This window comes from Sylvia atricapilla, chromosome 6, assembly GCF_009819655.1.
Source record: "Sylvia atricapilla isolate bSylAtr1 chromosome 6, bSylAtr1.pri, whole genome shotgun sequence".
NCBI classification, from domain to species: domain Eukaryota; kingdom Metazoa; phylum Chordata; class Aves; order Passeriformes; family Sylviidae; genus Sylvia; species Sylvia atricapilla.
The window spans coordinates 61,318,988-61,346,522 of NC_089145.1; the positions used below are offsets into that span (position 1 = coordinate 61,318,988).

The 27,535-nt window shown below is 36.6% G+C and overlaps 1 protein-coding gene across 5 annotated transcripts in view; it reads left to right on the forward strand.

Annotated features, from left to right (window-relative positions):
* The window catches only part of HECTD1 (HECT domain E3 ubiquitin protein ligase 1), a 60,668-nt gene that overhangs the window by 14,016 nt on the left and 19,117 nt on the right, over positions 1-27,535 (forward strand). Inside the window, exons 3-26 of one of the 5 annotated variants that reach the window (XM_066322141.1) lie at positions 2,462-2,696; positions 3,609-3,836; positions 6,340-6,621; positions 6,900-7,188; positions 7,514-7,590; positions 7,677-7,775; positions 8,129-8,243; positions 8,799-8,973; positions 10,281-10,419; positions 10,603-10,773; positions 11,898-12,120; positions 12,210-12,254; positions 14,598-14,861; positions 14,977-15,053; positions 16,449-16,583; positions 16,823-16,969; positions 17,309-17,403; positions 17,800-17,905; positions 18,851-18,985; positions 19,071-19,210; positions 19,697-20,020; positions 20,421-20,587; positions 20,768-20,944; positions 23,654-24,490. In XM_066322141.1, coding sequence (XP_066178238.1) covers positions 2,462-2,696; positions 3,609-3,836; positions 6,340-6,621; positions 6,900-7,188; positions 7,514-7,590; positions 7,677-7,775; positions 8,129-8,243; positions 8,799-8,973; positions 10,281-10,419; positions 10,603-10,773; positions 11,898-12,120; positions 12,210-12,254; positions 14,598-14,861; positions 14,977-15,053; positions 16,449-16,583; positions 16,823-16,969; positions 17,309-17,403; positions 17,800-17,905; positions 18,851-18,985; positions 19,071-19,210; positions 19,697-20,020; positions 20,421-20,587; positions 20,768-20,944; positions 23,654-24,490 — 4,682 coding nt within the window. Of the gene's footprint in view, positions 1-2,461; positions 2,697-3,608; positions 3,837-6,339; positions 6,622-6,899; positions 7,189-7,513; positions 7,591-7,676; positions 7,776-8,128; positions 8,244-8,798; positions 8,974-10,280; positions 10,420-10,602; positions 10,774-11,897; positions 12,121-12,209; positions 12,255-14,597; positions 14,874-14,976; positions 15,054-16,448; positions 16,584-16,822; positions 16,970-17,308; positions 17,404-17,799; positions 17,906-18,850; positions 18,986-19,070; positions 19,211-19,696; positions 20,021-20,420; positions 20,588-20,767; positions 20,945-23,653; positions 24,491-27,535 lie in introns of all 5 variants that reach the window. The other 4 variants (XM_066322142.1, XM_066322144.1, XM_066322143.1 and 1 more) reach the window with 4 other exon arrangements.

The following is a 27,535-nucleotide window of genomic DNA, read 5'->3' on the forward strand; positions in this document are numbered from 1 at the left end:
GGACATGGGGAAGCTTCTGGCAGCTCCTCACAGAAGCCACCCTTGCAGCTCCCTGTGCTACCAAAACCTGGTTGCACAAACACAATACAGCTGCCCAGAGAAGCTGTGGATGCCCCGTCCTTGGAAGTGTTCAAGGCAAGGTTGGGTGGAGCTCTGAGCAGGCTGATCTAGTGAAAGGTGTCCCTGCCCGTGGTGGGAGGGTTGGAACTAAATGATTTTTAAGGTCCCTTTCAACCCATTCTGTGACTCTGTGATGAAGCCTGGTTTTCATATGGGACGAGTGGAAATTATTCCTCTAAGTCAGAAAACAAATATACTGACAGCAAGTGGAGATTGTTCCGTACTTGCTGATGGAAAAAGTGGTCTCTGATCAGTGTAGGTAGAGGTTCTGGCAGAAAGGTCATTTTAAAAAACCCTTAACCCTTAAGTTTGTGCTGGAGAGCTGTGCTTTTATAAGGACAGTATTGCTGATACAGTGCACTGGCATTTGTGTGCTGACAAAGAATTCAATGTAAGTGATATGCTCTTAGGATTTTACTGTGTCTGCTGGGTAATTGGCTCATAAGTGTTTTAAGGACAGGAATTTTAAATTTTTCAATTTCTTTTAAAAATTTCCTTTTAAAGAAAATACAGCCGAGTTCCTTTTGTGTTGTGTTTCTTTAAAAGCTGTTAAATCATAGTAAAAAGGTAGGTTTTAGATTTGCTAAGTATGGCTTTTAACTTTCTGCAGCTGTGTGGCCATCTAAGAAAAATGGTGACTACATTAAAATAGACAGTGGAGCTCCCTACCTTCCACTTGGTAATGTGTATGTGGGTTTGTTTGGGGCTTTTTAAGATTTGTGCTTATTGGATTTTTTGTCTTGCAATACAGTTGGAACAACGTTGTTCATAGCAATGTTTTAATGATCAGCCTGGTGCTGCTGCAGTATAAAAAATCCAGCACCAAAACCCTTGAATACATTGTCCACTTTAAATTTTATATACTGAAATGCTTCTTGCGTCAGCATATGGTGGTCATCTATTTATGAGCACAAATTTCAGACCTTTTTTCCCCCCCAGTGGATAATGTCTAAAATGCAGAGTTACTGTATAAACGCTTCTTAAATATGTAGCATTAAATAACAAATTTTTTAAGAAGAGCAGACAGTATAGGCTGGATAGGCCAGTATAAGTTTTACAAATGTGATTGAGCTTTATTGAAGCTTCACTTATTAATTTGTCTTTTAAGTGTTGTTGGGTAATGTGTTTATTTGTCAGGCAGCATTGGTAGCTACTTCATAAAACAGGGTAAGATCTTGAAGGAAACTATTAGCATTTTGCTGTCCCAGGATTTGGTGGTTTTGTGTGAGTCATTGCATACCAGATGGATACTGAATGACCTCTGAGTCTTCAGGATGATTCATCAACAAGTACTTCACCTGTCTTCCAGACTAAAAAACATATTGTTGTTCTTTCTTCTTCGGATTTAGAAAAGTTTTGGGCCATCTTTTGAATACCAAAACCCTGCTTGAAGGAAAAGTTGCAATATTTGCTTCCTGTAGATTTAGCCTGGTCTCCTACATCTAAGGTTGATGTATCCAGCTATTTTGACTACTGTCACAGCAGATATCCCCTTCACTTAATTCCCCACCATCACCTTGGAAGTCTTTTACCACTGTAGTGAGCCATCATAATGCTAAGTTATGCTAAATATTCTGCTTGAAGACAAATTGACTTAAAATATAGCTCCATGTCTTAGAACTTTTGATCCACAGCTGTTCTAATAATGAAAAGTAGTATTTCAGTTTATATTCTGTAATGTCAGAGGAAGAGACAAAAACAGAGCTTGCTGTTTTTGTTTTGCAGTTTTGGGGATGTTCTTCACCATTCTTGCATATGGAAATGAGGCTAACAATAAAGAGGAGAGCCAGAGGCTGCTCAGACATGGATATGGAGAGAAAATGCAGTAGATGCAATCTGTATTAATTAAATATGTTCTCAGTGTGATTAAGGGGAAAGAATGAGGCAGGGGGCAGGGGAGGAGACTGAAATAGGGTAAAAAGACAAGGGAAATAACATAGGGAAGAAAACACAAATTCTTTAGTCTTTGTGTATAAAATTTTATGATTAAGTAGCTATTAATCATCATGAACCTTGAAGCACTATTTGGAAAACATGCATTCTGTTTGGTGATGTGAGATTAATTCCTAGAAAAAGATCCCAAGAAGATACATTTTTCCTCTGTATGACTGTAAAATTTCAAGAGTATCTTTCTCTGCTGGCTTCTTAATGCAACATTTTTTCAGATTACCTATTTGAATTTTCACGTCTGTATGAGATGTAATGTTCTAAATGTTCTGAATGTTCTGAACCAATGAATTGAGCAAATGATGTGTGCATGGAAAGTGTTAATGTGGCAGTGTATGAAATTGTGAAGTGTGCACTATACAGTAATGTGTTGTGGGGTTTTTTTTCCCTGCAGATGCCCTCCTCGAACTTTTTTGCCAGCACTGTGCAAAATTTTTCTTGATGAAAGTGCTCCAGACAACGTGCTGGAGGTAACAGCTCGTGCCATTACCTATTACCTGGATGTATCAGCTGAGTGCACCCGTAGGATTGTGGGGGTGGATGGAGCTATCAAAGCACTTTGCAATCGTTTAGTGGTTGTGGAACTCAACAACAGAACCAGCAGAGATTTGGCTGAGCAGTGTGTCAAGGTAAGTGTGCTTAAGAACCTCTTGTTTTTAAGGAGGAGTTGGATAATTTGCTGTTTGTGAAGAGCATCCTCATATTCCAGTCCTATTCTTTTTATTCAAATGTGATATGCAGAAACATAGGCTGTGACAAAAGTGTATGTGCCAGCACTGCTGCTTATCCTTACTGTCAGTCTGATGCTCGTCACAGCTCAATTTATTTTAAAATTGTTTTATTTTTAAGAAAGTATAGAAAAGGAAACAAAAAATGTTAGAAGAAATTTCCTGTTCATCTTGTATGACTAAAATGCCAGTAAAATGCCAAGGGCTATTTTTATGCTACCAGAGAAATGGAAGAATTGCACCAGATACAGATAAATTACCTGGTGTGAAAAAATAGTCTGCTGCCTCTGCAATAGCATTAGATATAGCTCCCCTGCACCCTTGTGAAGTTTTTAGAGAAATTTAGAAGACCCTTACAATCTCTCATTTAAAGCATAGCACATGGCCATGTGGGAGCATGTAGCTGGAGTTCTTGATCACCATGGCAGGAGAATTTATGTATATATTTCCTTTTTACTATTTCCAGTCCACTCAGGTGCATCACTGGGGTAATGGTGCTCTTACAAAACACCCAGTTTCTCCCAGAATGAGAGATTATTATTTCTCTTCATAAACACCTGTTATGACCATGCTTTTAGGGGATGTTCTTGTATTGGCTCCCATATTTTTGAAGAAAGCTGTAACTGCTAACTAGTAAAGTACTAGAGGCTTTGGCCCCTTCTGGGTGTTCAGGAAGAGAGGGGGTTTTTCTTTTTTTCCTGTTGTTTCATTTTCTTAACCAATTCTGTAGATGGATATAAGTGTCTGACTGTGGATGTAAATAAGTGACTTTTTGTGTATACTTCATTCAAATTGAATTTCTCTTCGGCATAGGTGTTAGAATTAATCTGTACCCGTGAGTCAGGAGCTGTGTTTGAAGCTGGAGGGTTGAACTGTGTTCTGACATTCATTCGTGACAGTGGACACCTTGTTCATAAAGACACTTTGCATTCAGCTATGGCTGTAGTATCCAGACTCTGTGGCAAAATGGAGCCTCAGGATTCTTCATTAGAGATCTGTGTGGAATCACTGTCTAGTTTATTAAAACATGAAGACCATCAGGTAATGTAATGGTTGGCTCAATGTGCTGTGACTTCAACTTTCAGTATGTTTAATAAAGAATGAGTAGGTAACTTTATACAGCCTCTCTAACTGTATGTTTACATAGAAGTTGTTATATTTGGGTATTGCAATAGTTTCCTTTATAGTTGTAATGATAAGAGAATAAAAACACTGCTTAGTGTTTGGCTCCAAGTGCTGGTGTTTGAATATAGTCATATTTAACCTCTGAAAACTGTATTGCAAAATATCCTGTAACTTTTTCCAGTGCATTTTGAGGCAGTTTCTGAAGTAATTATTGTTTTATGACTGTTCCTCAATCACTCTAAAATTGAGCATAACTAAGAGGCAAAATTTAATTTGGTTTGTATTTCTTTTGCCAAACTAAGAGAAACAATAAAAACATCCATAGTCTAAATCTATCTATAGTTTAAATCTAAAGTATTACACTGGAAGCCAGCTTAAATGATACTAGTAGAAATGCTGCCTCACTTCTTTATTGCAGTTTTACTAACTTGAGATAAGTAGTCCTTGTAAAAGCTAGAAAATGAATCCCAGAGGAATTATCTTTCTACTAGTAGAATCCTTTTATGTATGTCATACTAATGCTCTGGAATAGCCATTTAGCCAAATTCCTGCTGTAGCCTGCCCAGGCTTCTTGTCTGCACTCAGAACTGAGTCCCATTTCACTCTGACCTCTGTCCTCATTCCTTTCTCTACATGCACAGATCCAGCCTCCAGTCTGGTTTATTAAGCGCAGCATATTTGGGAAACTAAGTCTTACTGTCTGTGAGAATTCTTTTAAAATGTATTTTTAGATCTTAAAAATTTTCAGGGGGTTGTCATACGCCACCCATTTCATAACAAGCTATCATGCTGCTTAGCCATTCCATAATTTTATTAGTACACTAATTATCTGAGGCAAGGTAATCTTGAAATTCAGACCTTTAAGTGTGTGGTATTTTAACTGTTTCCCAGTTTATAAGGTGTTAGAGAAAAGGAGTTGCTGGGCATGTGGGAGATGTGAATGAGAGTTGAAATTAACTTAATTGTTCAGCAGTTAAGCTTAAAGATAAGCATGCTTAAGATAGGACCCGGATGATAGAAAATGAATCTGTTCTGGTATCCTTGAGAAATATGTATGTATTGAACAAGCCTCAGAATTACATGTTGGATGTGTGTTGTGGATTTGTCCAGTAATGTCCCTTTTCAAGTTTGTTGCTCTCTGTCTTGTCCTTTCACACCGTTGGGTTTGGTCACTTTTTGTGTGGGCTGCCAGTTAGTAACACCACTTGATGGATGAGTTCAGACCACATCCATGTAGCCCCAAGAGCAGCTTATCTATAATTTTCAGTTTTTAACCCTTGTGTTACACTTGCAGTTTGGGAGAAGAAATGTAAATACTTCAGAAGTACTCTTTTGCCTTGTAAACTGATGCCACTAATGCAGTGTGTTAAGTGAACTTCCTTGTGTGTTTCTGCCAGCTGTTAAGATAAAGATCTATGGAGTATTTGCAAAGTATATAAAAATGGGCAGAATTGTTTATCTGTGTAGTTGAAGAACTGAAGCAAGATGCTAGAGGACAGACACAGTGACCATTACACATTAAAGAAAAAAATCTGGTGCAAAAAAGTACTGATAAAGCAGAATGTTTGGCATGCACAGACCATGCCACAAGTCTGCAAACTTAATGGAGGTTTAAGAGTTTTGTCTTCATGAAGTCTGGCTAATTCTCTAATCTTGTTCTGTGTGTTGATGAGTAACTGTCTTGAAGTCCTTGGTTTGTGATAGCAGACAGTTGTTTGGAAAAGGGACTGCTGAGTTCACATTTTAGGGAGTAAGAACTGTAGTGATTCAGAGTTTGGTTAGAGAATAAGTATTGGAGGGTTTGCACATCTTTAAAGGCAAATGTGCCTGAAGCAAGTTGTCTTTGATAGGCTGATGCAAAACCTCCTGATCTAAAAGAATGAGACACTTCTGGTGTATAGGTAAAGAGATGTTAAAGGCAAAACCTTCCTTTATTTTCAGTATTGACATGAGAAGATGTTGGATCCTTTCCTGGGCAGTTGGCCAGCAGTATTTTTTGCTGGAATGTTAAGAGGATCATCAGTAAGCCTTGTTTCCACAGTGTCACTGGGGTTTTTTGTGTGCAGCTGGTTGGCTGGATTTTTTCCTCCCTTTAGTGGCAAACCTAAATTTGGAAGTTTGTATTTTATTGTCACAAAAATTCTTGCGTGTCCCTGTGTCAGGTGCTCAGTGGATAATCTGAGTTATACAAGAGTAAAATTTGCTTTTCCCAGTTTGTCCTATTTTTAGGCTTGGTCCAATTGAAAACTTTCTTGTACTTAAGAGAAATATGTAGACCTGTAAATATAACTTGAATGATCAAGCTTCATGGCAAAATCAAGTTCTTGTCTGTGTCCTGTATCCTTGTGGATTTCCCCTTAGCACCTTCTCATCTTAAGTAAAAGATATTTTATCATTTTTTCTTGCACATCTTTCTTAGGTTTCAGATGGAGCTTTGAGATGCTTTGCTTCATTAGCTGACAGATTCACACGGCGTGGAGTTGACCCAGCCCCATTAGCCAAACATGGATTAACTGAGGAGTTGTTATCTCGCATGGCAGCTGCTGGTGGGACAGTCTCAGGACCATCTTCAGCTTGCAAACCTGGACGGAGTAGCACTGGAGCACCATCTACAGCTGCAGACTCGAAATTAAGTAATCAGGTGTCAACTATTGTAAGCCTGTTGTCAACCCTGTGTAGAGGCTCTCCAGTAGTAACACATGTAAGAAATCCTTTTATGCTACAGCTTTTTGTTTTCAGGGAGCTCTTCCCTTTGTATAGTTTCAATACATGCAAAATTTGTGCTGTTATTTTAGAGATAGATATTCATACATGTATTTAAAGATCTTATATTTTTGTAGAGATATATACACATATGCACGCACACGTGTACATGTGAATTATTTTTAAAGAGGGGGAAAAAAAGGAAACATTTCATATGGAAATGAAACCCACTTCTGATAGTATTTTCTAAAGCCCTGTATATTTTTTATTGTTCAGACTTTTAATTATTTCCAGGATCTTCTAAGATCTGAACTTCCAGATTCTATAGAAAGCGCGTTGCAGGGTGATGAGAGATGTGTGCTGGATACCATGCGGTTAGTAGATCTGCTTTTGGTGCTACTGTTTGAAGGCAGAAAAGCCCTGCCAAAGTCTAGTGCTGGATCTACAGGCAGGATCCCAGGCTTGAGGAGACTGGACAGCTCTGGGGAGCGTTCCCATCGGCAGCTGATCGATTGCATCCGCAGTAAAGACACTGATGCACTCATAGATGCGATTGACACAGGAGGTAAGCAAAAATACTCTGGAAAAGGAAATGAGATGCTTTCTTTAGCTTTGATGTTTGTAACTGAGGTGTCATAACAAATGCTGAGGTGGTTAATTGAAAATTATTATATACAAGTTCACTTACTTTGTTAAATATGTAACAGGTCTTGTTAGCAATCATACCTATGCCACCTTTTTTTTTATTGCAATCAAGAACATACATGCTTCTCCAGAATTATTGAGGATGCTTACTTTTTTTAAGACCTGCTTTTTGTTTCAAGAATACTGTTGAACTTTAGTTTACAGTTGTGGGAACTTTAACTATTTTATTTCATTTTATCTTTCAGCTTTTGAAGTGAACTTTATGGATGATGTAGGACAAACTCTTTTAAACTGGGCCTCAGCTTTTGGAACTCAGGAAATGGTAAATTAGATTTATAGACCCTAAGAAGTTGCAACATTCATGTAAAGGAAGATAAAAAAACTACTTTCCTTGTTCTTGTTTAACAGGTAGAATTCCTCTGTGAAAGGGGTGCTGATGTTAACAGAGGTCAGAGGTCATCCTCATTACATTATGCAGCATGTTTTGGAAGACCTCAGGTAGCAAAGGTATGATTTAAACTGACCCTTAAGAAGCATTCATTACCTGCTGACTTTCCATCTTGTTCTGTTCAAAATACCTTCAATGCAATATGCTGGAAACAGGCACTGTCAAGTAATTACATATTCTTTACAGTATTTATCAAAACACAGATTATTTCATTATAGGGCAATAAAATAATAAATATTGAATAAAAGTTGAATAAAAGTAGTTTATATTAGCTCTACAGATGTAAAAAGCACAGAATACTTACAAGCAGAAGAATACTGTAGGAGTGATGTATGAAGAGCACATTTGCTATTTCTGAAGAAGAAATCCTGATTTTTTTTTTTTTTTTATACCTAAAAATATTTGTTCTCAGACTCTCTTACGACATGGTGCAAATCCTGATTTGAGAGATGAAGATGGGAAAACTCCTCTGGACAAAGCTCGGGAAAGGGGGCACAGTGAAGTAGTAGCTATTCTTCAGTCTCCAGGTGAGTGCAATATTTAACTCCATAACACTGGCTGTAATAATGGAAATGCTGATATATGTAAAGTTATGCAGTTATTAGGATTTTACTCAGTTAAGGTTATTAAAAAAAATTGTGATCTACCTTCCTTAACCCATGAAGTATGCATAAAAACCTTAGTGTTTTAAGGTGTTTTTAGCTGAGGGCAATTACCAAAGAAATAACTGAGTGAGCATGAGCAGTGCCAGTTGTTCTGCTCTTCAGCTGTGGGATCTGGCCAGACTGGGATTTTATTGTGGATTCAGTGTGTGTCAGCCTTGGCAGCTTCTCTGGTATCCTTTCTTTCTGCATGGGAACTGCATTTTCCCAGTTCCTAAGAATTCTGGTGCCACAGGTGATACTTGCTATTAAATACTTTTATTCAAGAAGTCATGAACATGTAAATTTTATATTTTTAGGAATGCACGTTCCTGTTGAGGTACTTGGATGTTAGTAAAGAAAACTTGGATACTTTGAAAGGGTTTTTGTTTGATTTGTTGAATTTTGCCATTGAATGTATTGGGGAAAATTTTTTTCCAGGGGATTGGATGTGTCCTGTCAACAAAGGGGATGAGAAGAAAAAGAAAGATGCAAACAAGGATGAGGAAGAATGTAATGAACCCAAAGGAGATCCAGAAATGGCACCCATATACTTGAAAAGACTATTGCCTGTGTTTGCACAAACATTTCAACAAACTATGTTGCCTTCAATAAGGTAATAGCATCATGAGAGACAATTTCTTTATACTTGCTTAAAAAAGCCAAAGTAAATCTCAAAGTTTAAGTAATGCTAGTGACAATATATGTTTGGATAGAAATGGTTGTTTGGGAAGTGTTGCAAGAGTGATTTTTACTTAGCGTTTTAAGCAGCATTTTTTCCTTTCTGGTGAAGTGATGTGTTGGAAAAAACCTGGTTAGTCATGGGAGAGCAGAACAAACTCTTGACTGTAGGACCGTGATGAAAGAATGCCATGTTCATAGAGTGTGTCCTATACACTGTGCATCAGGATTTGGTTACAGCTCTTTGTAGCCACTGGCATGGAAGTTGTGCTTTAGTAGAGGAAAACTAATAAAATGATATCAAGATGCACTCATTGTAAAATCAGCAAGACTAGAAAAAACTGTTTTAGAAGGTTTTAGAAGGCTTACTTAACAGGCATGTTAACTGGAGAAGATGCTCCTTGTAATTCTGTTGACTTGCAAAAATGTAGTCTCATCTATTACTTAAAAGGGAATACTGTGCATGGCATAATGGTTGTGATGAGTTACATCTGATCACAACCTCTTAGCCTTTTGTACTGCAAATATGACAAAAATTCCAATCTCCTATTTATGTTCCCAGTGTTTACAGGTACTTTGGGTGAAAATGCAAGATCAGAAAGGCCTCTAGTGGAGACAGACTCCACATGAGCTCATGATAGCTTAAACTAGGTCATTTTAAGTCAAAGAAGTAAGAAACTATGTTAACAGTCTACTTGAAAGTTATCTTGATAAATCAGAAAAATTATGCTTTTGGAAGTCAGTCAAAAAAATCCATCTATTATCGTACAGGAGTGATTTGCTTTTAGATTAATTATGGTTCTTAGTGTGGAAAGCTGCATGATATAATGTTTAGAGTTAAAAGCTGTAGGAATCTCAAAACATGGGAAATACATGACTAAAATGAAAGGCTGAATACCTCTGGGGGTGACAAAGTGTGCAGAAGTGAATTGCCAGCACTAAAAGTGGATAAAGACAGAACACAGAATAGGTTTACCTAGGAAAGGGTTGAGGAGAAAAGTATACATTAGACTGATAGTGCTGTAGAATGAAAAAATACCAGAAGTGCACTATTCTTAAAGATAATCTAGGACTTAGTAACAAGAATTAATTTTGGTACCAATAACAAGGACTGAAACAGGTTAAATTCCTTGTGTTTTGGAAACATGCATTAATAGAGTACAAAAGAAGTCTTATCTTGAACTTTTTTTGTTGCTTTATCACTGTAAGAACCTTTTTTTTTTTTCCTACAATCTTTTAAAGGAAAGCAAGTCTTGCACTCATTAGAAAAATGATACATTTTTGTTCTGAGGCGCTGCTGAAAGAGGTGTGTGACTCTGATGCTGGCCACAACCTGCCCACAATACTGGTTGAGATAACAGCTACAGTGCTTGATCAAGAGGTAGGAAGAATGAAAGTGTTACCCTTTATGAAACCAGTACAAAAAAGGGAGTTACTGATTCCATGTATTTGTTAATAACTAACCCTAAAACTTTTAGCGTCCCTCTGTGACTGCATGTGCAGTTCAGCTTGTGAAGTAACAAGGTCTCCTTTGTTGTTTTCTTCTCATCCCAATGTATTACAGGATGATGATGATGGCCATTTGTTAGCCTTGCAAATCATAAGGGATTTAGTGGATAAAGGTGGTGATCTTTTTCTAGACCAACTGGCTAGACTTGGTGTAATTAGTAAAGTGTCAACTTTGGCGGGGCCATCATCTGATGATGAAAATGAAGAGGAATCTAAACCTGAGAAGGTAAGCATATGGAATTGATTTATTTGCCTTATTTGTTACTGTAAAACCGACACTTCTAGTAAAATGTTCATTGTTACAAAAATGACCAGGGCAAGGAAGTTAGGATATTGAATTAATGCTTATTTCATACCACTTGTTTTAATAATTTTCTTCTCTACCTTCATTTTCTGTTAGCATATTATTATCTGCTGAGTTTTCCTATTCATACTTCCTTGTGGTCAAGTTGTTGGGCACTTGATTTTGTCTAGTGTTTGGAAAGTGACTGGTAAACAAAAATGAATCCTTCCTGAAGTGTTTGTGTCAGAGGTGTATGTCTTTCGATGTTCCTGCATTAAATAATTCCAGATGTTTTAGATGGTGTTACCAAATATATTAAATATATAAAAAAAGAAAATAATTTTCTGCCTAATGAAAGCTATAAGTGCATATTGAAGTTATTTATCAGTTTCCAAGTCTTCTTGCCAGTCAGGTGAACTGAATGGATAACAGACATCTTCTGTTACTAATTAGATTAAATTTATAGCTCATTCTTAAATGTGTAGTTAAACCTTTTTACTGTGAGGTTTGGGTTGTCTGAGGTTTCTTGGGAGGGGTAGTGATTTTGTTTTTTAGTGGTTAGACATTGAAAGCCATATGGCCATGGTCCTAGATAACCAGTCATTCATGGCCCTGCCTGAGCAGACTAGACAGCTCCTGGAGGTCTCTGCCAACCTCAAACATTTTGTGATTCTTCTCTCACAATTCAAGTTTTGAACACAGGAGGATGTCGCAGGCAGTAGGCTGTTGTTTTTGTTGGCTAGATAAAACTGTATGTGAAAGGCAACTTCTAAGAAGTATCTTATTCTATTAAAGAATACTTCTAAGGATATGTTTTACAGGCAGAAGTAGTATAGTTGCTACACTTTCAGTTTGAATAGTTCTTCTCTCCTAAAGAGAGAGATTCTCCTCCTTTTAAAAATGTCTGTGGTTTTGTGTATTGGGGTTTTTTTTTGTTTGTTTGGGGTGTTTTTTGTTTTGTTTGGGGTTTTTTGGGGGAGTTTGTTTGTTTGTTTGTTTGTTGGGTTTTTTTGGTTTATTTGGAGATTTTTTTGTTCTTGTTATTGCTTAATACAATGTTTTTACAGGAGGATGAACCACAGGAGGATGCTAAAGAGCTGCAGCAGGGTAAACCCTACCACTGGAGAGACTGGTCAATCATTAGGGGAAGGGACTGCCTGTATATCTGGAGTGATGCTGCAGCCCTGGAGCTATCTAATGGTAGCAATGGATGGTTCAGATTTATCTTGGATGGGAAGCTGGCCACCATGTATTCCAGTGGGAGCCCTGAAGGAGGATCTGATAGCTCAGGTAGACTTTTTGCATTTTCAAGCCCAGGTTGAGTTTTGAGACCGTTACATTTGTTTATATAATTTGATTTGAGCTGTTTTGTTTTGCAGGAATTGGCTTACTAAATAGTAAAGGATGTAAACAGGTGGAAGGTGGTCAGTTAATTGTGATGCATTTTATCAGATAGCATGTGGCCATAACTTGACTTTCTTGGTGAATTGTGTTCAGTAAACATCTTGCCAGTAAAAAGCGTATTAACTTTTTGTTTTGATTCTTCTCCATGCCTACTTAATTTTTTCACCCCAGTCATTAAAAGCACTTTGTAGTGGCCATCCCAGGAAAAGCAGGTGGAAATGGTGATTTGTTGTTTGCTTCTAGCTGGCAGAATGAATTTGCATGTGTTTGAAGACAAAGTAATGGAAAGTTTCTCATCGAGATTGGGAAACAAATTACAGTGACTTAATTATTTTTTAGAGAGAGGATAAGGGAACAGACCTTATGCACTGGCAGTGCACAGGTGTTTTTGATTTTCTGTACAGAATACACAACTTGTTGTGGATGGAGAAACAACCCTCCTTTTATTGTTTCATCTTTGTTTTTGCAGCAGTTTGTGCATTTATGAAGCTGCAGACATAAAATGCTTTGCAATATTGCTATGTTTTCAATGAGCCATTGAATGAAATAACAGAACATATTATGATTCAGGATGGAAAAGAAGTGCTAATGACTTCATGCAGCAAGTTTGGGGCAAGAAGACAAAATGCAGTATAGTGTTTCTGATTATGATGCAGCTGGAAACCACTTATAGACTTCCTGACTTTTTGGTCAAAAATGTGTCTTTGCATTCCTTTTAATAAGGTTAATGCCTTAAAAGGGAAACAAGTCTTGTATTGAGACTTGTTTATCGTAGAGTTTATTTTACATATGATTTTAAGAAGATTCATGAAGATAATTTTTTTAATTCTCATAGCCCATGGATGCCAAATTTTTGGGGTTTTGCTTCTGAATGGTCTGGGCAAGGGGATGAGACTAATTTCTGTGTAAGATGAGTGGAATGGCAACAGCTCAGGTGAATTTAAAGTGAACTTAGAAGTAGTCAGATTGAGCATTTAAGATGTTACTTCAAATCAGTCTTTCGAAAAAGATTGAATAAATTTAACAAGGTACCTAGTCTGAATATCATGATGGAAAGGAGCTAAATGTAGGATTAAATGAGGCTTCTTGCAATATGTAGTCAAATAGACATCTACTAAGTTTGCTAATGTTGCAGTGCAGTTTGCCTGAACTTTAACCATGAGCTCTAAGCATGTGCAGCAGCCTTTTTTTACTTCAAAAATTAATGTTTGTTAACTAAAATGACTACAGTACAGTATAGACTCAGAATAGTATCTTTAAGTCCTGAACTGTACTATATGTTCTGCTGTCCTAAATCATTCCTGATTAATCTCATGGTATACTTTTTGTAACTTCACAACTGGCAAGAACATAGAGGATTGAGTAGTGAAATCTGTTTGTGTGTATTGCATGATGGAAGTTGGGGTGAGTGGTCAAGTATATATCCTGTGAACATTTTGGAAGGTCTGTGCTCACCCCTCTCCACATTAACTCTATACCTGTTTTGTTGGAATTTTTAGAAAAAAAATTCAATGCAAAAATTGAAATTTAATGGTAATTCCGAAGATTTAAGTAGATCTCAAAATTCTGTCCAAGGGAACCTGAAATTATTCTCAACCATGTAGAAATGCAGTACTTTCAGTGCAACATGCTGTATAAAAAATTATCAAAATTTAATTGTGGAAATCTGAAAACACTAAGAGAATTTTCATCTTGCATATCAAATCTCAATTATTTTTATAACCCTTATCTGTTAATGCTATGAAATTTAAGCAATGAAGAATCTGGTGCCTTGAGAGCATTTTTTTTGCATTATTTTGTATCATGAAAAAATGGCAGATTTAAAAAGCCTAGTGCTTGTCATTGCAGCAAAAGGCAAACAGCAGTAATCTTTATTGAGATGTTTCCATTTTTACTTTAAATGGATTTTTTGACAAGTTATGTACTCAGCCTTTTAATGATTAAAATACAAATATATCATTTAATAAAAAAACTGATAATTTTTGGAGTAGCTTTTTTAATTTCTCATTTCTGAAAACTCAGAGATTTGAGAATAGCTCATGCTGGCCATTCTGAGACCCATTTTTCAAAGACTAAAAATTTATACTGAATTTCTTTGGTCTTCCTATTCTAATTATAATGATGAATTAATACATCCAGATCGCATCTTTGAGAGAGTTGCACTGTTGCACTGCAGCTCTGATGGGATTGTAGAATAAATCACTGTTGAAATTCAGAAATACACCACACCAAAATTTTGCACACCTTTATTTCAAACCTAATTTTGCATTGAATGTTGTTTTGCTCTTGAAACAAAATAAAAGCTATACAATGATGGGAGCGGTTGTTGGAAAAAAAACCCAATTTTGTTTCTTTTTAAATAGAAAGTAGGAGTGAGTTCCTTGAGAAGTTGCAGAGGGCTCGAAGCCAAGTCAAACCATCTACCACAAGCCAGCCAATTTTATCAACACCAGGGCCAGCTAAACTTACTGTAGGAAACTGGTCACTGACCTGTTTAAAAGAAGGAGAAATTGCTATTCATAATTCTGATGGTCAGCAAGCTACAATCCTGAAGGAAGACCTGCCAGGCTTTGTGTTTGAATCCAACAGAGGAACAAAACATTCGTTTACAGCTGAAACTTCCTTGGGTAAGTATGTAGGTATGTGTTATGTGCAGGTAGGAGCAAGTGTGTACAGGATAGTTTTATTTGTGCCTTTTCATATCTATGAGAAAATGCGACTTTTCTAAAATACGTGTTGCAGGGTCAGAATTTGTGACTGGCTGGACGGGCAAAAGAGGAAGAAAACTCAAGTCTAAACTGGAGAAGACAAAGCAAAAGGTTGGTGAATATCTGTAAATTTTGTATTTAGAATTTAATTGAGTTTGTTTTATATTATAGTGTTCTTAGTGTGGTGTAGTTTCCTCTTAGAGGATGAAAATCTGATTTCAGCTAGATACAGTTTTATGTAAGGCTTGAAGGGGAAAACATCAGTCAGAGCAAAGCACTTCTTTGGGTGATTTTATCCAACAGTCTTTGTAAATTCTGTGCTCCTTTAGAGGAAAATGAAATTTTTAAAAAAATGTAGGAAAATCCAATCTTCCTGACTTGCATTTGAATAATTCTGTTGGTTTTGTGGTTTTTTTTTTTGTCCTTCTGCTACAAGAGAAAGTGTTAAAATCGATACTACAGTTGTGTCAGAGGCATTTAATACTTCTGTTCATCTGGGTACTAATTTCAGATTGGATATCATGACAGGGTGCTGGGAGTGAACAGTCAGCACTGTTAAGAGTTGTGGTACTGAAGCAAAAGGAGTAAACACCCTCATTTTAGGTATCTTTAAAATTCTTTCTCCTCAAAATGAAGGAGAAAAAAGAGGAACTAAGAAATCAAGTATAAAGCTATTCACAAAAACCCACAAAATTTTGTGGGTACGTTTTATGATCCACTTAGGACTCAGGCTAATCTTTAGTCTTGAACTGTTTTCCAGTTTCTAACAGTGCAGCCAATATATTCTGTGCCTTGGATCTGCAGCATTTAAGGACATATATCTTAGGAAATGTGACACTAAAATGGAAGTTGAAATACTCTGTGTGAACAATAATATATGATAAAAGAAAGGCAGTGCTCTCTTATACCTAAGATTGCGCTGTGGAGATCTGAAGCTTGTGTAATGTATTATTGTAGCACAAAGAATGATAATGAAAAGGAAAGGTTTTTGGGGAAATTTCTTACAAAAGAAAGATGTTGTTTAGTAAGAACTTATTTAATCTGTATCTTTTGTGAACCATGCTTTGTAGCAAGAGTAATTCTTACTATAAGAGGTTGTATAGAGACTTTGTGTGATTTGGTTTAAGGAATGTTGATAGAGCATTCAGAAATCATATTAAACCTGCTTAATTTTACATTTAAAAGATTACCTGATCCATTATACAGTTCTAAAAGAAAGATTGAGAGTCATACCTTTTCCTCCTACCCTTTATGCTGTAACTTAATACATGATGGTATACTTATGTCAATAAGATTTTGTGTATTTCCATTTATTTCTCCTGTACCTTTTTTTTTCCTTTCACAACCTTTACCATTTCATGATGCACCTGGATTTTTATTCTTCCTTCTTTTTCTGCCTGTTGTGGACTTTTTTTAAAAAAATGACCAAGGTTGCAGTATCTGAGAGTATAGTAACAGTCTCATTACAGGAAGATCTGATTTCTGATTATCAAAATGCCTTTGTAGGTACGCACTATGGCAAGAGATTTATATGATGATCATTTTAAAGCAGTTGAAAGTATGCCTCGAGGAGTAGTTGTAACACTGAGGAACATAGCAACACAGTTAGAGTCTGCATGGGAACTTCATGCCAACAGGCAGGTAAGTGTATCTCCTTTATTTTTAATGTATCTTCTTTATTTTTAATGTGTGACATCAGTGGAAATCAGGTAATACTCAGATAGTCTGTCTTGATGTGAAGAAGAGTCATAGCAAGTCTGAATGTGGGGAGTTTTAATGCATGTATTACCTAGTTAGGTACTTCCCTGGGATATTCTTTTTCAGCTGAAGCAAGTGGACAGATTAATTTGTTTCATGATAATGATCTTTTTGTCTTTCAGTGCATTGAGGGAGAAAATACTTGGAGAGATTTAATGAAGACTGCTCTGGAAAACTTAATTGTACTCCTGAAGGATGAGAATACCATTTCTCCCTATGAAATGTGCAGTAGTGGCTTAGTTCAATCGCTGCTGACAGTTTTAAACAATGTGAGTTTATTGACATAAGCGTTTAAAGAAAAGCTTCCTGAAAAATGAATTGCTGTAATTTAAAAGATCAGTTATAAATCTGTCTTTTTCCTGTCTTGGTGAAAATTGGGCAGACCTCCTCCAGTTACCTGTTGGAGATAAGCTATCACAACAGATGACTTTAGTTTGAATGAGCCTTTAAAAATCTATAAATCAACTGTGTTCAGGTGTAGTGGCTGATGATTAGCTTTTCACATACAGGCTTCAAATCGGGATTTCAGTGAGACTACATAGATGTTTTTGCCTGTATAAAAATGAAATAAACTATATTAAATGTAACTTGGTTTCTTTTCCTCTTAGAATATTGATTTGGATGTGAAACAAGACTGTAGTCAACTGGTAGAGAGGATAAACGTTTTCAAAACAGCATTCAGTGAAAATGAGGATGATGAAAGGTAAAAATAATACCAAACCAAGAAAATCCCCTTTGAAATTGTGAAGCAGTATGGTATGTTTAAAATAATTTAAAGTCAAAGTATCTGTTCTTCCCATTTCAATGGAATAAAAAATTGATCTTAAAAGACAGCATCTCATATTGAAGTAGCAATAGAAAATTTTTATCTCTAAGAGTCAACCTATAGAACATCTATTGACAAAATAAAAGTGATTTATTTATCACTCTGCAGATTAGTATCTTTCTTACTGTGCTGTAACCATGTGAGGCGAACAGGATACCACCAGTGGAAATAGCAGGCTGAGATAGTTTCCTCAGCTGGATCCTGTTTGCTGAGACACTGTAGAATTTTTTCTCTGCTTTGTTTGGTGGTAACATAATGACTTGTCTTTCACAGTCGTCCGGCAGTTGCGTTAATTCGGAAATTGATAGCAGTGTTAGAATCTATTGAACGTCTACCTCTCCACTTGTATGATACACCAGGATCTACATATAATCTTCAGGTAAATGTAGCAGCATCTCACACTGAGTGCTGCACAACTGCAGGTCACATGCTGCACACCTCGAATCATGTTCTTGTAGATGGGGATAGAATTAGGTAAAGAACAACCAAATTTTAGCATAAATTTCTTCTAACTCTTAAATGCACAGCTGCTCCTCTGCTGTCACTTTAACACTGTGAGGTAAAAGTAAGTTTTGATTGAAGTGATAATGTTTGTTCTTTCTTTTTGTCTTCAGGTATTGTCTTTATGTAGGAACATGCCCTCTAGTTAAAGGGGATGTGACTACGATTTCAAGACAATTATTAGTAAAACAGGAGATAGGCTTTAAAGGGTCCTGTCTACAGGTCTGGCTTCAGGTGGTAATGCAAGATGCCTCCAGGCTCTGCAGCTTCTTAGACAGGAAACTTGGCAGTTTGGCTAAAATATTACTTGTTTTTTCCTAGTTTGTGTGGAGTCTTAATTTTTTTCTATTTGAAAGCACAGTTTGGGATTTTGCAACATTGCTAGGGAAGTATAAATATTTCTGTTTTCATGTTAAATGTCTTGGAAATAGTGGCAAAAAGTTGCAAAACCGCTGTTGCTGTTTAATATTTTTGAAAATATTTTTCAGTTTCTCTATTATTTTACTTGCTAGTCAACAAATAAAAGCCACGAAAACATGGGAAAAGTGAGAAAATATTAGCTGAGTGTGTAATTGACTTGCACGTTGGCATAGTAAAGAATTGTTTGGATAATTAGAAAAAAGGTAGTACTAGGAAATACTTTTAAAAGAATTTAATTCGAAGAATTTAATTCGAAGAATTTCATTCTAAGAATATAGCGCTTAAGTTAGAGCAACAAAGATACTCGATAGGCCACTAAAATGGTCATAGCAAAATGCACTGTTTTTATTGAACTTCCAACACTTACAGGAAAGCCTCTATTAATGTTTAGCTGCTCTTTCAGATCCTGACAAGGCGTTTGAGGTTTCGTTTGGAGCGTGCCTCAGGGGAGACGTCTTTGATAGACCGAACCGGCAGGATGCTGAAGATGGAGCCATTGGCAACTGTGGAATCTCTAGAGCAGTATCTCCTAAAAATGGTGAGCTGCATACCACACACAGAGCTCACAGGGAATGGTTCTATTCTCCTTCTTTAACCTTTGATGTCTTTCCTTTCATGTGTAGGTAGCAAAGCAATGGTACGACTTTGATAGGGCTTCGTTTGTTTTTGTACGAAAGCTCCGAGAAGGCCAGACGTTTGTGTTCAGGCATCAACATGATTTTGATGAAAATGGAATTATTTACTGGATTGGAACAAATGCAAAGTGAGTTTTTCAAAGCTAGGTATTTTAAAGGCAGACACAATAAACTATAATCCGTGAGGCAGGATGGGGACGAAGAATTCGTAACGAAATGAAATCTGTTATTTTCTTAGAAGTGGGAGGTATTTTTTAATCAGTAGAATTACATTTCTTTTGGATCTACTTAAATAATAGAAAAATATGAAACACTTTTGTTGAGAATTCGTATGCTTTCCCTAAGAAGATGAAGAAGAGGGGAAGTTTGGATCCTCGGGGAGGTTTGTGTTTTTGCTTGCCATGGTTCTGTTTGATTTTGTTGGTTTGGATTTTTTTTCTTTCTTACAGTCTTTTAAAAAACACAAAAAACCAAAGTCATGTTTGGAACATATCTAAAGTCATCTAATTATCTAAAATTATACTGATAATTTCGGTGTGTGATAAACTCAGCTGTTATATGCAATTTACAATAAATGTCAAATGTTGCTAAAACCAGTTTCTTTTAAAATACAGAACTGCTTATGAGTGGGTAAATCCAGCAGCCTATGGATTAGTGGTGGTTACATCCTCAGAAGGAAGAAATCTGCCTTATGGTCGTTTGGAAGACATCCTGAGCCGTGACAGTTCAGCTCTCAATTGTCACACTAATGATGATAAGAATGCTTGGTTTGCCATAGATCTTGGCCTTTGGGTTGTTCCATCAGCCTACACATTGCGCCACGCTCGAGGTTACGGGCGATCTGCTCTCAGAAATTGGGTTTTCCAGGTATCCAAGGATGGACAGAACTGGACTACTTTGTATACTCACGTTGATGACTGTAGTCTCAATGAACCAGGGTATGTCAGTGTATTTTATTACTATTCATAAAAGGTTAAAAATGTACTCGACTGTAGACTAATTTCAGGTGTACTGTGGTTATAATATATCAATCTACAGGAGTGGTAAGTGGTACAAATTACCAAGGATGGGCTGGAGAATAAGTGATTCATGGGTTCGCTCTGTGGTTCATATAATGGTATTTGTGCTTTTCATTGTAAATTTTGCCTTTTGTTTTTTGACAAAATCGTAACACCCAACACTCATCCAAAATCTGCCCTGGTGTTAATAGGTTTATATATCTTGTAATGTGCATATGTGATCAGCGTTATGGTTTTGTTTGCTTTGGTACTAAGGGTTTTTGGTTTTGCCTTTTTTTCCCCTGTTACCTATGAACATTTCTTTCTAATAAACTTCAAGGTCTACAGCAACATGGCCTTTAGATCCTCCAAAAGATGAGAAACAAGGTTGGAGACATGTTAGAATAAAACAGATGGGAAAAAATGCCAGTGGGCAAACACACTACCTCTCCCTGTCTGGATTTGAACTTTATGGCACTGTGAATGGAGTATGTGAAGATCAGCTGGGTAAGAAAAAACACATGTATATCCTATTTACTCCTTTTACTTACTTTCCCATTTATGCTAATGAGCATACAGTATAAATAAGTGTAAAAAAGGAGGCTAACTTTTGCAGTTGAACTTGCTTAGAAATACATTATTCCCTCTTCAATACTTTTAAGTCTTTTCAATTTCCATTTCTTGTAGGAAAAGCTGCTAAAGAAGCTGAAGCAAATCTGAGAAGGCAACGACGTCTGGTCCGTTCTCAGGTGTTAAAATACATGGTTCCAGGAGCCCGTGTGATCAGAGGAATTGATTGGAAATGGAGAGATCAGGATGGAAGCCCACAGGGTGAAGGCACTGTTACAGGAGAACTGCATAATGGTGAGCATGAATTGTCTGAGTTCATGAATGTCTGTTGCATGATTACATCATGCAGAATGGGTAGCGTCAAAGTACTTCCTCTGTAATGCCTTGATAAAGTTGATTAAACTTTTAATACTTTGGAAGGAAGAAGCTTAAAATACTACAGCTGTTGGGGTCCATTTGGGAAATTCCATTTGAGTGCATGAAAAAGATTCTTGCTGTAAATGAAACTTTTATACAGCTTTGGTTAATTAAAATATTAAACTGTTATTCAAAAATGAAACTGTTATTCTGACATCTGTTATAAACTATATGAAGGTGAGTGATGCAAACTGATAAATTAAGCTTTGGGCCTGCAAAATCTATAATTACCTTCCTCATCTCTTCTAGCTGAGCATTTGCAATATTTTTCTTGACTTTTGTTATATCCTGTACCTTTCCTACCTTGCAAGCTTCTTTGGGATCTAGTCTTTGTTTTTTAGTTAAAGCATGAAAATTTATTAACTTAAGGAGCTACATAAAAGCCTGCAACTTGCAGGCAAGTCAGTACTCAGGAAGTTAAGTTATTGAAGAGGCTCCAGGAGAGGTGGTGATCTTGTCAGCTGAACATACCTTCCACCATTTCCCTGTTTGAGGTCTATAAGGCTTGCCTTGTTTCTGAAGCATATTGAGCCACTTTTAGATTCATTTTTAGCTAGTTTGTTGAGTTGCCAGCTCTCAAACATGCAGAAATCTCCAAAGTACAACCCCTTAAAATTATTTGAAACTGAGGCTTTATTTAAGCTTTTCAGTAGACCTTGTGGGCAAGTCTTCCATCGTCCATACCTTTTTCTTATCAGATGCAACAGTGTCCATAGCTACATTATAACTGAAGACTTTAGGTATTATTGGTGAGTAGGATTCTACCAAATCAGTGGGTTTGTTCCAGTAGCACTTTCCCATTTAATAATAGGTGAAATTGAGGGTTGTTCATCACATGGTGATTCCAAACCATCTCATTCCTGTCACAGCTTTCTTTCATATGGAATTTTGAAAATAGTGCCTAATTTACTTTTTTGGTGGTTGGTCACAAGTGTAGACAAATGTTGAGTTTTTTTAGGCCTGTAATGATGGAGCAGTACAACTTGGGGTATATAATAGGTACTAAAACTTGTTCAGATTTAAGACTGCTTATAATTAATACTTAAGGGAAAGGAACTATACAAAACAAAACCAGTTATTTAATTATGCTTTGAAAAAAATAGCTGGTTCAGATATTCATAAGGGGGAAAAATATACTGTTGAACTACAGTATGGAACTTTTTTTGTATTTGATAAAGAAGGCAAATAAATCATAGAAGAAAAAAAATTCAGATTTGCTTCACAACTTTACCCTTCAAAGGTTTAGTGACATGAAGCTGCTCAGCTGTAGCTCATGAAGAAGGAATAAAATCATATAAGAAAAACATGATCTAAACCTGATCATTTGAGAACGAGATGTCTACTTAGCATATCAGAAAACTTTATCCTTTTTTAACTACATTTCCTCTAGAGTGATATTTGTAAATAGTAAATTGCCTGTGATCATCTGTTTTGGTCTAGGAGTGGTGACTTTGGGATAGTTAAAAGCTGAAGGTGCACATGACTGTAATAAAAAGAGTATTTTACTTGATGTTAGCTCTTTTCTGTTTTAATCAAGAAAAATATGTGTGTATCTGGACCTGATATTTGTTGTAGCTTTTTCTGAGATTGCAGAAGATTACTAAGCTTTAGAGATTTCATTTTTGGATGAGATATGTATCAATTAAAGTTGCTACACCAATATTTGTTGCAGTTAAGATACAGTGAGAAATATTAGAAGCAGTTTTTTAGGTGACTTACTGTGGTACATATTAAGACAAGTAAAAATAAATCATTTTGCCCCCATTTCTGTCCTAGTTAGCTAAATTTTGTATGCTAGCCTCATTATTGAAGATTTATTATATTTAGCTGTTTAAAAAATTTTGCTACTCAAAAAAAAATCCATTAATAAAGGAACTGAAGAGTAGCATCTCTTTGGAGTTTTGTTCTGGTCTCAGGATAGTTTTTTTTCTATGAAACATTTCTCTTTGCAAACCTAAAATTTTGCTTGATGTAGCCCTTGCCTGATTGCCATAAATTTTTTTAATAATAAGGAATGTTCGAGCATGTGTAACTTACTGAACTAAAAAGCTGTGTATCATTAAATCCATTCTTTCAATTTAAGAATAAGAAATCTCAGACTAAGCAGTTTCATGATATCTCTTCTGTTGGGTAAATATGCTTGTCCATAAGCATCCAGCAAAGAAAAAGGATTTTGAATGTCCTTGTAATAATGACAGCTTCTGGACAGATGCTAAAAGTTATGCTAAAGTTATGATACGTTTTAATGTACATCTTTGTTATTAGAGAATCCAATTTTGACAGATGCCAGAAAAGTTTTGAGAGATTCAGGTCCCTTCCTGAAGGAAACTTTATTTTTGCTGGATTCTGTAACCCTGAAGATGAAGGCAGCAAGAACAAGCAGCCTCTAAATTGACAGCATTGTGAAATGCTAAACAGTTTATATTTAAACACTTCCTTTTTAATTGGCGTTAAGGGTTGCTTAGTGATTTTGTTGATTCAGACATACAGCCCTTATGAGAAGCTGATCCCACATTGTGGAGCTACTGTCTGACACGCCTCCTGTCTGCTTTCTGCTGGATCTCACAAACTCCTGTCCCTTTCCAGGCTGGATTGATGTCACCTGGGATGCTGGTGGCTCTAACTCTTACCGTATGGGCGCAGAAGGAAAGTTTGACCTCAAGCTTGCACCAGGGTACGACCCTGATTCAGCGGCATCACCCAAACCTGTTTCATCCACTGTTTCAGGCACAACGCAGTCATGGAGCAGCTTGGTGAAAAACAACTGTCCAGACAAGACGACTGCTGCTGCAGGCTCCTCAAGTAGAAAAGGAAGCAGCAGTTCTGTGTGTAGCGTGGCAAGTAGCAGCGACATCAGCTTGGGTTCGACCAAAATGGAGCGGAGATCAGAAAGTGTATTGGAGCAAAATATAGTTTCAGGCCCTGACGTCCATGAACCAATTGTTGTTCTGTCTTCCGCTGATAGCGGGCCTCAGGCTGACATAGGGTCATCCTCCAGTGCCAGCACCAGCACCTTAACAGCAGACATGGGCAACGAAACTGCAGAGAGGAAGTTAGGTGCTGAGAACTCAATCCGTACTCCTGGCGAGTCCAGTGCTATCTCCATGGGAATTGTTAGCGTCAGCTCTCCTGATGTGAGCTCAGTCTCGGAGCTGACGAATAAAGAAGCAGCTTCCCAACGACCCCTGAGCTCTTCAGCGAGTAACAGACTGTCAGTCAGTTCTTTGTTGGCTGCTGGGGCACCCATGAGCTCCAGTGCAAGTGTTCCAAACTTATCCTCTCGGGAAACTTCCAGCCTGGAGTCCTTCGTACGAAGGGTGGCCAACATAGCACGTACCAATGCCACCAACAACATGAATCTAAGCCGGAGCAGCAGTGATAACAATACCAATACTTTGGGAAGAAATGTCGTGAGTACTGCAAGTAAGTAAGAGATTTTTTTTTATTTTTAGTTAAGGGTTTTTGGTGTTTTTTTTGGTTTTTGGTACACTTGAGTTTGGATTGTGTTGGCCCAATAGAGGAATGTACTTAGAGCAGCCTTGATTTCTAGGTACCTGTAGGACTCATGAAGGACTCACAGAGTTCCTGTCAGCTGAGGAGTGTTAGATTGCCCTGTGATGTCAGATCACAGGTACCCTTCAAATAGAAAGAAAATTGAAATTGGTGATTGATATTGATGATTGAAATTGATGTTGATGGTGTCTTTAAGGAGAGAGTCTGATTTAGGCCAAGAGGATGGAAGCCTAGCAACAGTAGCTAATGTCAGGGGCTTAGCCTTTCTGATCAGTGTAGATTTTGCATATTTCTGTTATTTTTCCATTTTCTTCAGGAAGGGCAGTTTGTGCATATTGTGAAGTGACTGGGTGTAGGAGATAAGAACACAGTACAAAGGAAAAAGAACTACACTCTAATGAAATGTTAGCAGATTCCTGATTCTGTCAGGCTGCATAACATAATATACTCTAATTCTGAGTGTTTTCTAGAGGTGGTGTGGTCATTAAGGCTTAGTTTCAGTGAGCTGTTCAGGCATATTAAATTTTTTTTAAATAACATTATGTACATACTTGAACATTTGCATGTTCTCAGAGAATATGTAGGAGCAAGGTAAGGTGTAAACCTCCTTGTTCTGAGTTCACTCTTTTTTTGAGCATGCTCCCATCAGAGTTGTTACTTGTTAAGTATTTTGTTCTCTGATGGTGATAATATTTTAAATAGAGAACTGCATTTCATGGGGTAGGTAAGTTAGAAAACATGCAATTACCCAAGCTAGAAAAAGGCATAAATTTCTTTTTAAGCTTTTGTGCTTCTCATTATTATCAGTGAAGCTAGTGAAGGGTCTGGAGCAGCTGAGAGTTATTTAGCCTGGAGTAAAGGAAGCTCAGGAGAGATTTTATTCCTCTCCACAGCTACCTGAAAGGACATTGTAGTGCAGTGGGGGGCAGCCTCTTATCACAGGTTGGAAGTGGCATGGGAGATTTAGATTAGATACTAGGAAAAATTTGTTAATTGAAAGGCTGGTCAAGCCCTGGAATGAGTAGTTCAGGGAAGTGGAATCACCATCCCCAGAAGTGTTCAGAAGTTGTGTAGAAGTGGCACCTGGAAACATGGTTCAGCAGTTAACCTGGCCCTGCTGGGCTAACATCTGCACTGAGTCTTTTGGTCACCACCAACCTCAACAATTCTGTGACTCTGTGCTTCCTTATTTAGAAATGTGGTGTTTGCTTTTAGCATTTTAAAATACTTTTAAATGCTGAATGTTTTCTTTTTTTGATGGGGAGATTTTTTTAAATTTTTTTTTACATTCATGTTGTGATACTGAGATGGGGGCAAAGTCTTTTGCAACTTGCAATAAAAATGTAAATAAGATACTCAAAGCCAGCTCTCCAGTAATTGATCCTCTTGTAGACAGATAATGGCTCTGGTTCTGAAGTAGTTTTGTATTGAGGGGAGAGAAAGAAAATGGTAAAATATTTAAAATTTCATATTTAAAATTTCACATTTAAATTTCACATTTAAATATCATATTTAAAATTTCATATTTAAAATTTCATATTTAAAATTTCATATTTAAAATTTCATATTCGGTTTTCAGAATGTTTGATTCTGTACACTGCAGAAGTTAGAAATAAGAATGAGGCAACTTAAAATTTTAATTCTGTGATAAAAATAGTCGTACTTTATATTGTCTTTCATGTAGGAATTGTTTTGGGTTATACTTTTTGTATGAATAGAAACTGTAAATGGTAACTCATGTTCCTAAAAGAGGTCAGAGGCTAAATTTGAGCAATCTCACTAGAGTTCAGTCAGAGCATTGTAAAAGACTTGATATTTTTTTAAATTATTATTTTAATTTTTGGATTTATTAGCCTATTCAGGTTAAAAAACACAACCAACTAAACTAAAGACCAACCAAAGCAACCAGCACCCCAAAAGCCAGGACTGAAATCATCATTAGTGAAAGTCTTTCTGTGCTGGTGTCATTGAAAACATCAGTGTTTGCCAGAAGCTAAATGGTGTCTAGAGCAGCCAATTTCCCTTTGCTCTTGAATTCAGAGCAAATGAAATGCTGATGCTTAATGCCTTTTTCTGTTTACTGTAACAGCAAAGAGTTTGTTATTAATTAGCAGAGGGTGAAACATGTGAATACTGAACAACTGATTTTCAAGCTCTTGAGCAAGAAAAGAAAAAAACCTGTTTTTTCATTTCCTTACTTTCATAGAGAGGAACATAAGCTTGTTAACAACCCTAAATTTAAAATTTACACTTTCCATCATTGGTATAGTATTATTTCACACCTCCCCTGCATAATTATATTTTTATTTGCAAAATGTTAGCTGTGTTTTTAAGGGGCAGGGATATATGTAGTACCTGTAGGTAACAGAGAAGGAAAGCAGAGACAGTAACATTTTCACAAAAAAATACCAAATTCAAAAAAATTTTGTTTTTCACAAAAAGCTACCAAATTCACTTGAGGAAGAAGCTTTGTTACATCCTTCTTCCAAGGTAGTAACCTCTGCAAACTTTGGTAATAATAATAATAATATGAAACGCAGAGGTGGTTTTTGTTGTTTTTTTTTTTTTTAAGGAAGCAATTTTGCAGTTTACATAAATGGTAATAATGAAATTTTTGCTTTAAAACTCAAAAACTTGCGTTTGATAAAGTTCAAAAAAAGTAGATTGAAAAACCCAAGGCTTAAATTCTTAGTATAGATGACTCCTCAACTTTTTCTCTCCAGACTCATGATTAATGTCCTTTCTTAAAGATAAGTGTGTGAGAACATGTTTTGCAGACTGGGATATGAATGTGTAGTTGCACATAGGTATAACTTATACTCAGTTATGTCACTATCTGAAGTTATTTTTGTTGAGTCTGTTGTGAATTCAGTTTTGCTTTTGTTTTTAGTTGTTCACTAAAATGCATTTACTGTTTTATTTGAATGTACAGTAAGGTAACCTTCTAGTTGTTGC